This window comes from Rhinoraja longicauda, chromosome 5, assembly GCF_053455715.1.
Source record: "Rhinoraja longicauda isolate Sanriku21f chromosome 5, sRhiLon1.1, whole genome shotgun sequence".
NCBI classification, from domain to species: domain Eukaryota; kingdom Metazoa; phylum Chordata; class Chondrichthyes; order Rajiformes; family Arhynchobatidae; genus Rhinoraja; species Rhinoraja longicauda.
The window spans coordinates 2,834,834-2,847,937 of NC_135957.1; the positions used below are offsets into that span (position 1 = coordinate 2,834,834).

Here is a 13,104-nt window from a genome sequence, read left to right on the forward strand (position 1 = left end):
CACACACACACACACACACACACACACACACACACACACACACACACACACACACCCCACACACACCCCACACACACACACACACACACACACACACACCCCACACACACACCCCACACACACACCCCACACACACACCACACACACCCCACACACACACACACCCCACACACACACACACCCCACACACACACACACACACACACACACCACACACACACACCCCACACACACCCCACACACACACACACACACACACACCCCACACACACCCCACACACACCCCCCCCACACACACACACACACACACACACACACCCCACACACACACCCCACACACACCCCACACACACCCCACACACACCCCACACACACACCCCACGCACACCCCACACACACACACACACACACACACACACACACACACACCCCATACTCACCCCCCCCACACACACACCCCACACACACCCCACACACACACCACACACACCCCACACACACACCACACACACACCCCACACACACCCCACACACACCCCACACACACCCCACACACACACCCCACACACACCCCACACACACACCACACACACCCCACACACACACCACACACACCCCACACACACACCACACACACCCCACACACACACACCACACACACCCCACACACACACCCGATACACACACACACACACACACACACACACACACCACACACACACACCCCACACTCACACCACACACACACACACACCCCAGACACACACCCCCCTACAAACACACACACACACCCCACACACACACATGGCACAGGAACAGGCCCTTCGGCCCACAATATCCATGCCGGAACTAAATTAATCTGAGTGCAGAGAAAAGAAGAGTCAATACCTGCTGAGGGAAAATAAAAGTCATAATCATAATCATACTTTATTAGCCAAGTATGTTCTGCAACATACGTGGAATTATCTGTCTAATGTCATCATGTTCTGAGTCAAATCTGTGGAAGGTTTGATTGTAATCATGTATTGTCTTTCCGCTGACTGGGTAGCACGCAACAAAAGCTTTTCACTGTACCTCGGTACACGTGACAATGATAAACTAAACTGAATTAAACTGAGTTGAACTGTGCGGCACGGTGGCGCAGCGGTAGAGTTGCTGCCTCACGGCACCAGGAACCCGGGTTCCATCCTGACTACGGGCGCCGTCTGTACGGAGTTTGTACGTTCTCCCCGTGACCTGCGTGGGTTTTCTCCGGGATCTCCGGTTTCCTCCCATGCTCCAAAGACGTGCAGGTTTGTAGGTAAATAGGATTCGGTAACTTGTAAAACTGTCCTTGGTGTGTAGGATAGTGTTAGTGTGCGGGGATCGCCGGTCGGCACGGACTCGGTGGGCCGAAGGGCCTGTTTCCGCGCTGCATCTGCAAACTAAAGAAAACTAAAGTAAAGTAATTTATCTAAAGACCAGCTCCTGTGTTGTACTGTTCTGTGTTCTAAGTGGCTACAGTGCATGTGATGTGGAGAATTTGCATATTAATGCATGTTGTGGGAGTGATTATGGGCTGGGGTGTGATTCAGGGGTTCAGGGATTTATATATAGGGTAATGGATACCTAGGGTAGGGTTGCCAACTGTCCCCTATTAGCTGTAGGCCCGGACACTGTAGGCCCCGACACTGTACGCCCGGACACTGTAGGCCCGGACACTGTGGGCCCCGACACTGTGGGCCCGGACAATGTGGGCCCGGACACTGTGGGCCCAGACACTGTCAGCCCGGACAGTGTAGGCCCGGACACTGTCGGCCCGGACAGTGTAGGCCCGGACACTGTAGGCTCGGACAGTATAGGCCCGGACACTGTAGGCTCAGACATTGTAGGCCCGGGGGCTGCTGATAGGTCCGGGCAGTTTAGGTTCGGACACTGTAGGCCCGGAGGCCTGGGCGCCGCCTGATGGAGGTTGCATAGCAACCCACCTCCCAGCCCGTGTGGCCGCCATTGGTGGAGTGGGAGCTGGGTGAGATCACGTGGGGCGCGGGGCGGTGACGTCACCTTGTCCCTTATTTGGGAGTGAGATAGTTGGCAACCCTAACCTAGGGGTGGTTTCAGACTGAACCCTAAACAAGTTTACTTGTTTGGTGTAGTGTTATGTGTCTGAACCTAAAGTTAGTTTAGTTTCGTTTGGGATACCACGCAGAAACAGACCCTTTCGGCCCACCGAGTCCACGCTGAACAGCGATCCCCACACACTAGCACTATGCTACACACCAGGAACGATTTACAGAGGGCCAATTAACCTACAAACCTGTACGCCTTTGGAGTGTGGGAGGAAACCGGAGCGCCCGGAGAAAACCCATGCAGGTCACGGGGAGAACGTACAAACTCCGTACAGACGGCACCCGTGGTCGGGATGGAACCTGGGTCTCTGGCGCTGCATGGCAGCAACTCTACCGCTGCGCCACCGTGCCACCCTTATACAATGTTTTGTTTGTTACACGTTGTATAGGCCACATTATGTTAAATGAGATTGCTCCATGTTTAATTTTTCTTGCAGGAAGGCAAAGCTGATCTCAGCTACTTTTCGGGGAGTGACCTGCATTTCAGCGTCAGGAGCCTTCCCCTTCTAGCCAGTGGTCTTTGGAACAACATGGTACGTAGAACAATCAGCTCCACCTAGCTCAGCTGCCTGACAGAGAGGATGTTTCCACTGGTGGCAGAGTCCAGGACCAGAGGGCAAGGCCTCAGAATAAAAGGACGCACCTTTACAAAAGATAAGAAGGTGAATCTGTGGAATTCATTGCCACAGACGGCTGTGGAGGCCAAGTCAGTGGATATATTCAAAGTGGAGACTGACAGATTCTTGATTAGTACGGGTGTTAGGGGTTATGGGGAGAAGGCAGGAGAATGGGGTTGAGAGGGAGAGATAATTGACAATAGACAATAGGTGCAGGAGGAGGCCATTCGGCCCATCGAGCCAGCACTGCCATTCAATGTGATCATGGCTGATCATTCTCAATCAGTACCCCGTTCCTGCCTTCTCCCCATACCCCCTGACTCCACTATCCTTAAGAGCTCTATCTAGCTCCCTCTTGAATGCATTCAGAGAATTGGCCTCCACTGCCTTCCGAGGCAGAGAATTCCACAGATTTAAAACTCTCTGAGTGAAAAAGTTTTTCCTCATCTCCGTTCTAAATGGCCTACCCCTTATTCTTAAACTGTGGCCCCTGGTTCTGGACTCCCCCAACATTGGGAACATGTTTCCTGCCTCTAGCATGTCCAATCCGTTAATAATCTTATGTTTCAATAAAATCCCCTCTCATCCTTCTAAATTCCAGTGTATCCAAGCCCAGTCGCTCTAGTCTTTCAACATACGACAGTCCCGCCATTCCGGGAATTAACCTAGTAAACCTACGCTGCACGCCCTCAATAGCAAGAAGATAGATCAGCCACGATTGAATGGCAGAGAAGACTTGATGGGCCAAATGGCCTAATTCTGTGCCCAGAACCTATGAACGTAGAGTCGTACAGGCCCTTCAGCCCAACTCATCCATGCCAAAGATAGACGCAAAATGCTGGAGTAGCTCAGCGGGACAGGCAGCATCTCCGGAGAAAAGGGATAGGTGATGTTTCGGGTCGAGACCCTTCTTCAGACCGAGAGTCAGGGCAGAGTGAAATTAGAGATGTGAAAAGGTGAAGAGAACAAATGAATGAAAGGTATAAAAAGGATAAATCTGAGCCAGCACCAAGGACCAGGGCAAAGTAAAGCCCACAATGGTCCATTGTTGGCTGTAGATGAGGTGATAAGAACAAGAGATAAGAACAAGATGCCCCATCTACATTCATCCAGTTGGCACATCCCTCTAAACCTTTCCTATCCATGTACCTGTCCAAATGTTTAGTTTAGTTTAGTTTAGTTTAGTTTAGAGATACAGCGCCGAAACAGGCCCTTCGGCCCACCGGGTCCGCGCCGACCAGCGATCCCCGCACACTAACACTATCCTACACACACTAGGGACAATTTTTACACTTACACCAAGCCAATTAATCTACAAACCTGCACGTCTTTGGAGTGTGGGAGGAAACCGAAGATCCCGTAGTCGGGATGGAACCCGGGTCTCCGGCGCTGCATTCGCTGTAAGGCAGCAAATCTACCGCTGCGCCACCGTGACCACCCATTTAAAATGTCTTTTAAATGCTGCCTCAACTACTTTCTCTGGCAGCTTGTTCGTACCACCTTTGATTGGAAAAATAATCCTTTCCCTCTCACCTTAAACCTTTCCCTCTAGTTCTTGATTCTGGACAGGCAGCATCAGTTGCTGGTTGAGTGGCCTTGATGCCACCAGGGACAAGCCTCAGTGAGCAGTCATTCACCATGTGTGGGCTGGTCTGGTCGGGATATCCGCAGTCGCAAGCAGGGTTGTCTGTCAGGTAGTTGAGGTAGACACCATAACAGGGTTTACGTTCAGTTTAGTTTCGTTTATTGTTGTCACAGGCATTGTTTGGTGGTGCAGCGGTAGAGTTGCTGCCTCACAGCGCCGGAGTCCCGGGTTCGATCCTGACTACGGGCGCTGTCTGTGCGGAGTTTGTACGTTCCCCCCGTGACCTGCATGGGTTTTCTCCGAGATCTTCGGTTTCCTCCCACACTCCAAAGACGTGCAAGTTTGTAGGTTAATTGGCTTGGCAAATGTAAGCATTGTCCCTAGTGTGTGTAGGATAGTGTTAGTGTGCGGGGATCGCTGGTCGGTGCGGACCCGGTGGGCCGAAGGGCCTGTTTCCGCGCTGTATCTCAAAAGTAAACTAAGATACTGTGAAATACTTTTTGTTGCGTGCCACCAGTCAGCTAAAAGACCATATATGATTACAATCAGGCCTCTCACAAAATGCAGATAATGGATTATCGTGCAAGATAAAGCTCCATAAAGTCCGATTAAAATAGTTCAAAGGTCTCCAATGAGGTAGATGTGAGGTCAGGACTGCTCTCTCACTGGTCGGTTCAGTTGCCTGATAACAGCCGGGACGAGACTGTCCTTGAATCTGGAGGTGTGTGTTTTCACACTTCTGGTCCTTTTGCCCGATGGGAGAGGGGAGAAGAGGGAGTGGCCAGGGTGAGACTGGTCCTTGATGATGCTGCTGGCCTTGCCGAGGCAGCGTGAGGTGTAGATGGAGTCAATAGAAGGGAGGTTGGTTTGTGTGATGGTCTGGGCTGCTGGCCTTGCCGAGGCAGCGTGAGGTGTAGATGGAGTCAATAGAAGGGAGGTTGGTTTGTGTGATGGTCTGGGCTGCTGGCCTTGCCGAGGCAGCGTGAGGTGTAGATGGAGTCAATGGAAGGGAGGTTGGTTTGTGTGATGGTCTGGGCTGCGTCCACAACTCAATTGCAAAAGACACCTGGAGAAAGGTACATGGTTTACAAGGAAAGGTTGAGAAGGATATAGGTCTATTCCGGACAAATGGGACCATCTTCGTCATAGAGTCATAGGGTCATAGAGTGATACAGTGTGGAAAGAGGCCCTTCAGCCCAACTCGCCCACACCGCCCAACAATGTCCCAGCTACACTAGTCCCACCTGCCTGCGTTTGGTCCATATCCCTCCAAACCTGTCCTATCCATATACCGATTTATTCACAAAATGCTGGAGTAACTCAGCAGGTCAGGCAGCATCTCGGGAGAGAAGGAATGGGTGATGTTTCGGGTCGTGACCCTTCTTCAGACTGAACCCGAAACGTCACCCATTCCTTCTCTCCCGAGATGCTGCCTGACCTGCTGAGTTACTCCAGCATTTTGTGAATAAATCGATTTGTACCAGCATCTGCAGTTATTTTCTTATACTATCCATATACCTGTCCAACTGTTTCTTAGATGATGGGATAGTCCCAGCCTCAACTACCTCGTCTGGCAGCTTGTTCCATACACCCATCACCCTCTGTGTGGAAAAGTTACCCCTCAGATTCCTATTAAATCTTTTCCCCTTCACCTTGAACCTATGTCCTCTGGTCCTCGATTCCCCTACTCTGGGCAAAAGACTGTGCATCTACCCGATCTATTCCACTCATGATTTTGTTTAACCTCTATAAGATCTCCCCTCATCCTCCTGCGCTCCATGGAATAGTGACCCAGCCTGCTCAACCTCTCCCTATAGCTCACACCCTCTAGTCCTGGCAACAACCTCGTAAATCGTGGTCGGCATGGATGTGTTGGGCCGAAGGGCCTGTTTGCGTGCTGTATTACTCTATCACACGATCTGCACTGTAATAACCCCTCTCATCTATTTTTAATCTGAAAACTGAGCCAACAACTGCTCGATAAACAAAGGCTGCCCTCTGATCTTGGCTGCACGCCATACTAACATTGAAGCCTCTTTCCTAGGCAAATATATCACCAGCAATCTGAATGATACCACAATATTTACTCACATTCCTGTACAATTTGGGTTCATTGGCCTTTATCACCAGCTGCTTCTGAAATAATATTTTTTTAAACAACATTATCTCCAATCTAAGATGCTTTGGATAAGATAATTGTTCATCGATGAGCTTTTTAGTTTTATCTGTCATCGTTATGGTGGTGTTCAGATCAGAGGGTAAATTTCTCAGGCAACTGTCAACCTGAGTCATATAAAATTGATTAACACAAAGCAGTGCAGTAACTCAGCGGGTCATTGCACCGTGGCACAGCGGTAGAGTTGCTGCCTCACAGCGCCGGAGTCCCGGGTTCCATCCTTACTACGTGTGCTGTCTGTACGGAGTTTGCACGTTCTCCCTGTGACCTGCGTGGGTTTTCGCCAGGTGCTCCGGTTCCCTCCCGCACTCCAATGACGTACAGATTTGTAGATTAATTGGCTTGGTATAAACGTAACAATTGTCTGCAGAGTAGGATAGTGTTAGTGTGCGGGGATCGCTGGTTGGCATGGACCCGGTGGGCCGAAGGGCCTGTTTCCGCGCTGTATCTCTAAACAAAACTGATGTAGATCATAGAACATAGAATATAGAACATTGAATACAGAACTACAACATAGAACATAGAATGTGGAACATAGAACATGGGACATAGAACATAGAACATAGATCATGGAATGTGAAACATAGAACATAGAATGTGGACAATAGACAATAGACAATAGGTGCAGGAGGGGGCCATTCGGCCCTTCGAGCCAGCACCGCCATTCAATGTGATCATGGCTGATCATTCTCAATCAGTACCCCGTTCCTGCCTTCTCCCCATACCCCCTGACTCCGCTATCCTTAAGAGCTCTATTTAACTCCCTCTTGAAAGCATTCAGAGAATTGGCCTCCACTGCCTTCTGAGGCAGAGAATTCCACAGTTACAACTCTCTGGGTGAAAAAGTTGCTTCTCACCTCAGTTTAACATAGAACATAGAATGTGGAACATAGAACATAGAACATAGAACATAGAACATAGAATATAGAACATAGAACATAGAATGTGGAACATAGAACATAGAACGTGGAACATAGAACATAGAACATAGAATGTGGAATGTAGAACATAGAACATAGAATGTGGAACATAGAACATAGAACATAGAATGTGGAACATAGAACATAGAACATAGAATGTGGAACATAAAACATAGAATGTGGAACATAGAGTGTACAACATAGAACATAGAACATAGAATGTGGAACATAGAATATAGAACATAGAATATAGAACATAGAATGTGCATAGAACATAGAACATAGAATGTGGAACATAGAACATAGAACTTAGAAAGTGGAACATAGAACATAGAATGTGGAACATAGATCATAGATCATGGAACATAGAACATAGAACATAGAACAGTGCCGCACAGATTCCTAGAAACTGGGAACAGTTTCTCTAAACGTTGCGTCCTCACACCAGACTGATGTTTGCAGGAAGGCCCTTGCTCAGTAATCCAACCCCGCTGAGACTGCTGCAATGCCAAGGTCCAGGGATCAGAGGAGGGCAATGAAGTTGATGTTGTGACCTGGCAATCTGTGATAACCTCACGCTAATTGCTGCAGCCATATTCCCAGATAGCTCCACTGAGATAAGCATTGCCCTCTGCTGTTATCTTCCCGTCCATCTCTGGCCTGGATGTTTATTGCCACCTACAGCCCTCCACCCATCCCCGCTCCACCACAGCCCTGTTTATGTTCAAGAGAGCTGAGGGTGCAAGGCCAGCGTTCATTGCCCGCTCCTGATTGTCCCCTGGTGCGAGGGTTGGGGCTGCTCTCCTGACCCACCAAGGTGCGTGCAGTGAAGGGCCTCCCACACCTTCACAGCGGAGGCAATTCCCAAGTTTACAGCCAACGTCTTGGCCCATCTCTGACATTCCTTGTAGGAGCAGAGGGAGCAGGAGAAGTTCATCGTCCCCCAAACCATCCCCACCCATTAGTTACTCCAGCATTAGGTGCAGAGAGACTGCCTGACCCGCTGAGTTACTCCAGCATTATGTGCAGAGAGACTGCCTGACCCGCTGAGTTACTCCAGCATTATGTGCAGAGAGACTGCCTGACCCGCTGAGTTACTCCTGTAACAGCACAGACCCTGCCTTGAATCGGGACTATTGAAAATGATACAAAATACAAAATAATACAAACTTTAAGAACAAGGGGGAGGCCATTCAGGACTGAGATGAGGGAAAACTTTTTCACCCAGAGAGTTGTGAATCTGTGGAATTATCTGCCACAGAAAGCAGTGGAGGCAAATTTTTTTAGATTTAGATTTAGTTTAGAGATACAGCGCGGAAACAGGCCCCTCGGCCCACCGGGTCCGCGCCGCCCAGCGATCCCCGCACATTAACACTATCCTACACCCACTAGGGACAATTTTTACATTTTGCCAAGCCAATTAACCTTCATACCTGTACGTCTTTGGAGTGTGGGAGGAAACCGAAGATCTTGGAGAAAACCCACGCAGGTCACGGGGAGAACGTACAAACTCCGTACAGACGGCACCCGTAGTCAGGGTCGAACCTGTCTCCGTCGCTGCATTCGCTGCAAGGTGGCAACTCTACCGCTGCACCACCGTGACCCCCAATTCTCCGGATGTTTTCAAGAGAGAGTTAGATTGGCTCTTAGGGTTAACGGAATCAAGGGATATGGGGGGAAGGCAGGAACGGGGTACTGATTGTGGATGATCAGCAATGATCACATTGAATGGCGGTGGTGGCTCGAAGGGCCGAATGGCCTCCTCCTGCACCTATTGTCTATTGTCTAAAATGCCACCCGAGCAGAGATAATAACATTATCTCCTCCTTACCTGTGGCGCCACTCTGCTCTTTGTTAGGTTTTTGACTGTGAATTTTAAGTCTCTCTGTTCCTCTTCACAGCTCGAACCTGCTGGCCGGAAAAATGTAGTCCTTGAACTGTCACCAACGCCGCCTCAGTTGCACTGTCCAGAGCGGGTAAGAATCTCCTTGCTCCATTGTCGCTACGTATGAGAAACTCTCTGGACTCTTAGGGGCGGCATGCTGATCCAGCGGTAGAGTTGCTGCCTCACAGCGCCGGAGACCCGGGTTCCATCCCGACCACGGATACTGTCTGCACGGAGTTTGCACGTTCTCCCCGTGACCTGCGTGCGAATTTTCACCGGGTGCTCCGGTTTCCTCCCACACTCCAAAGACGTGCGGGTTTGTAGGTTAATTGACTTGGGTGAAGCCGTAAAATTGTCCCGTGCGTGTGTGGGTTCGTGCTAGTGTACGGGGTGGCTGCTGGTCGGCGCGGACTCGGTGGGCCATAGGACCTGTTGCTACACCGCATCTCCGGTCTAAAGTCTCGCTATCTGCTGATTCCCGCAGGAAAGGCCTTATCTCTACACGTACCACAACAGCGATGATGGCGTGGGGCAGCGGGCAGAGGCCAGGTGGTCAGATGAGCAGGTAAAGAAATACGATGAACCATTATACATTGCCTTGAGCATCGTCTGCTTTGATCTGCCCTTTCCACACTGTCACTGAAAGGCAGCAGGCAGTGAAGAAAGCCAATGGAATGTTGGCCTTCATAACAAGAGGAGTTGAGTATAGGAGCAAAGAGGTCCTTCTGCAGTTGTACAGGGCCCTAGTGAGACCGCACCTGGAGTACTGTGTGCAGTTTTGGTCTCCAAATTTGAGGAAGGATATTCTTGCTATTGAGGGCGTGCAGCGTACGTTCACCAGGTTAATTCACGGGATGGCAGGACTGTCATATGAGGAAAGATTGGAAAGACTGGGCTTGTATTCACTGGAATTTAGAAGGATGAGAGGGGATCTTATAGAAACGTATAAAATTATAAAAGGACTGGACAAGCTAGATGCAGGAAAAATGTTCCCAATGTTGGGGGAGTCCAGAACCAGGGGCCACACAGTCTAAGAATAAAGGGGAGGCCATTTAAAACTGAGCTGAGAAAAAAACTTTTTCACCCAGAGAGTTGTGAATTTGTGGAATTCTCTGCCACAGAGGGCAGTGGAGGTCGATTCACTGGATGAATTTAAAAGAGTGTTAGATAGCGCTCTAGGGGCTAGTGGAATCAAGGGATGTGGGGAGAAGGCAGGCACGGCTTACTAATTGTGGATGATCAGCCATGATCACAATGAATGGCGGTGCTGGCTCGAAGGGCCAAATGGCCTCCTCCTGCAACTATTTTCCATGTACACTGTCCGGGCCTACAGCGTCCGGGCTTACACTGTCCAGACCTACAGCGTACGGGCCTATACAGCGTACGGGCTTACACTGTCCGGGCCTACACTGTCCGGACCTACAGCGACCGGGCCTACAGTGCCCAGACCTACAGTGTCCCCCAAGGCCTAACATGGGACAAACCAATTTAGCCCAGAGTACGGGATGTCCCAGCTAATACGGGACAGTTGGCAACCCTACTTCCCAAGTTATGCGTGCAGTTCTGGCCATCCCAATGCAGGAAGGATGTGGAGGCTTCGGATAGGGAGCAGAGGAGGTTTACCGCAACGATGCTATGGTTTCGAGGTTATTAGCTACAGGGAGAGGTTGAGCGGGCTTGGATTGTGTTGTCTGGAACGCTGGAGGTCGAGGGGAATCCTGATAGAAGTATGTCAAATTATGAGAGGTAGAGGTGGGCTATACGTCAAGTTAATCTCATCTCGCCTGCCTGCTCATGATCCACATCCACAACTCTTCAACGCCACTATCGTATCTACCTCCACCGTCATCCCTGGAAGCACGATCCAGGCACCCACCACACTCCATTGAACGTTCCCCCTCTCTCCTTCAAGCTACGCCCTCTAGTGTTGGACTGGGATAAAGGTTGTGACTGTCCACCCTTCTTAAGCCTCTCGTCATTTTAGAGTCATAGAGTCATAGAGTGATACAGTGTGGAAACAGGCCCTTCATAGAGTCACAGAGTGATACAGTGTGGAAACAGGCCCTTCATAGAGTCACAGAGTGATACAGTGTGGAAACAGGCCCTTCATAGAGTCACAGAGTGATACAGTGTGGAAACAGGCCCTTCATAGAGTCACAGAGTGATACAGTGTGGAAACAGGCCCTTCATAGAGTCATAGAGTGATACAGTGTGGAAACAGGCCCTTCGGCCCAACTCGCCCACACCGACCAACAATGTCCCATCTACCCTAATCCCACTTGCCCACGTTTGGTCCCTATCCCTCCAAACCTGTCCTATCCATGTACCTATCCACTGTACCTTAAACGGTGGGATAGTCCCAGCCTCAACTACCTCCCCTGGCAGCTCGTTCCATACACCCACCACCCTCTGTGTGAAAAAGTTACCCCTCGGATTCCTATTAAATCTTTTCCCCTTCACCTTGAACCTATGTCCTCTAGTCCTCGATTCCCCTACTCTGGGCAAGAGACTCTGTGCATCTACCCGATCTATTCCTCTCGTCATTTTATATACTTCTATCAAGCCTTCCCTCATCCTCCGATAGTCTGTTGCTGTGCCATTCTATCTTCTAAATCAGGGAACATGACTCTTTTTGTTTCATCAATCCGTTGGCTGGTCCAGCACTTTTATCCTCCCACTTGCTCGTTAATTTACGCAATTAAATCCATCAAGAGTCAAGCATGTTTTGTTGTCAATCTGTCTGAAACAGGACAATGAAATTTCTCCATGCAACAGCCCAACAGAATGTGTGAACATAGTACTCTGTAAACAACATAATAAATGAAAGAAGTTCAGACTATACACTCACTCACACTCACACACACGCACTCACACACACACACACACACACACACACACACACACACACACACACACACACACACACACACACACACACACACACACATACACATACACACACACACACACACACACACCACACACACACCACACACACACCACACACACGCATACCACACACACACACACACACACACACACACACACACACACACACACACACACACACACACACACACACACACACACACATACACACACACACACACGCATACCACACACACGCATACCACACACACACACACACACACACACACACACACACACACACACACACACACACACACACACACACACACCACACACACACACACACACCACACACACACCACACACACGCATACCACACACACACACACACACACACACACACACACACACACACACACACACACACACACACATATATATATATATGTATACACACATAAAACAAACAACAATATTGCAAGAGAAGAAAACTAATGCCGCCAAGCCTCTGTAGTTTGGAGCTTTTTTGCAGATTGTCGTGTTTTGTAGCCTGATGGTTGTAGAAAATCTGTTTATGTGTTTCGTCAACTAACAAAGTTGCTTTTGATTTTTAACCAGGTTTTTGGCAGTGAAATGACCTGTACGGACAGGGATCCATCAAATACTGTTCCGGTCTCAGGTACGGTGAAAGTATACGGACGGAAGACCATAAAGAACATAAGAGATTGAAGCAGGAGTGTGGCCTAGGGGTTGCCAACTTTCCCACTCCGAAATAAGGGACAAAAGGTGACGTCACCGCCCCGCGCCCCACGTGACCTCACCCAGCCAGTGGCCACGTGATCCCGCTCCACCAATGGCGGCAGCCCGGGCCGGGAGGCGGGTTGCTATGCAACCTCTGTTAGGCGGCGCCTGGGCCTCCGGGCCTACAATGTCCGGGCCTAT

The 13,104-nt window shown here is 49.7% G+C and overlaps 1 protein-coding gene across 1 annotated transcript in view; it reads left to right on the top strand.

Moving 5' to 3' along the window:
- Positions 1-13,104, top strand: part of LOC144593825 (phospholipase B1, membrane-associated-like) — a 171,067-nt gene that overhangs the window by 55,465 nt on the left and 102,498 nt on the right. Inside the window, exons 13-16 of the mRNA XM_078399942.1 lie at positions 2,546-2,641; positions 9,308-9,382; positions 9,776-9,856; positions 12,781-12,841. Coding sequence (XP_078256068.1) covers positions 2,546-2,641; positions 9,308-9,382; positions 9,776-9,856; positions 12,781-12,841 — 313 coding nt within the window. The remainder of the gene's footprint in view (positions 1-2,545; positions 2,642-9,307; positions 9,383-9,775; positions 9,857-12,780; positions 12,842-13,104) is intronic.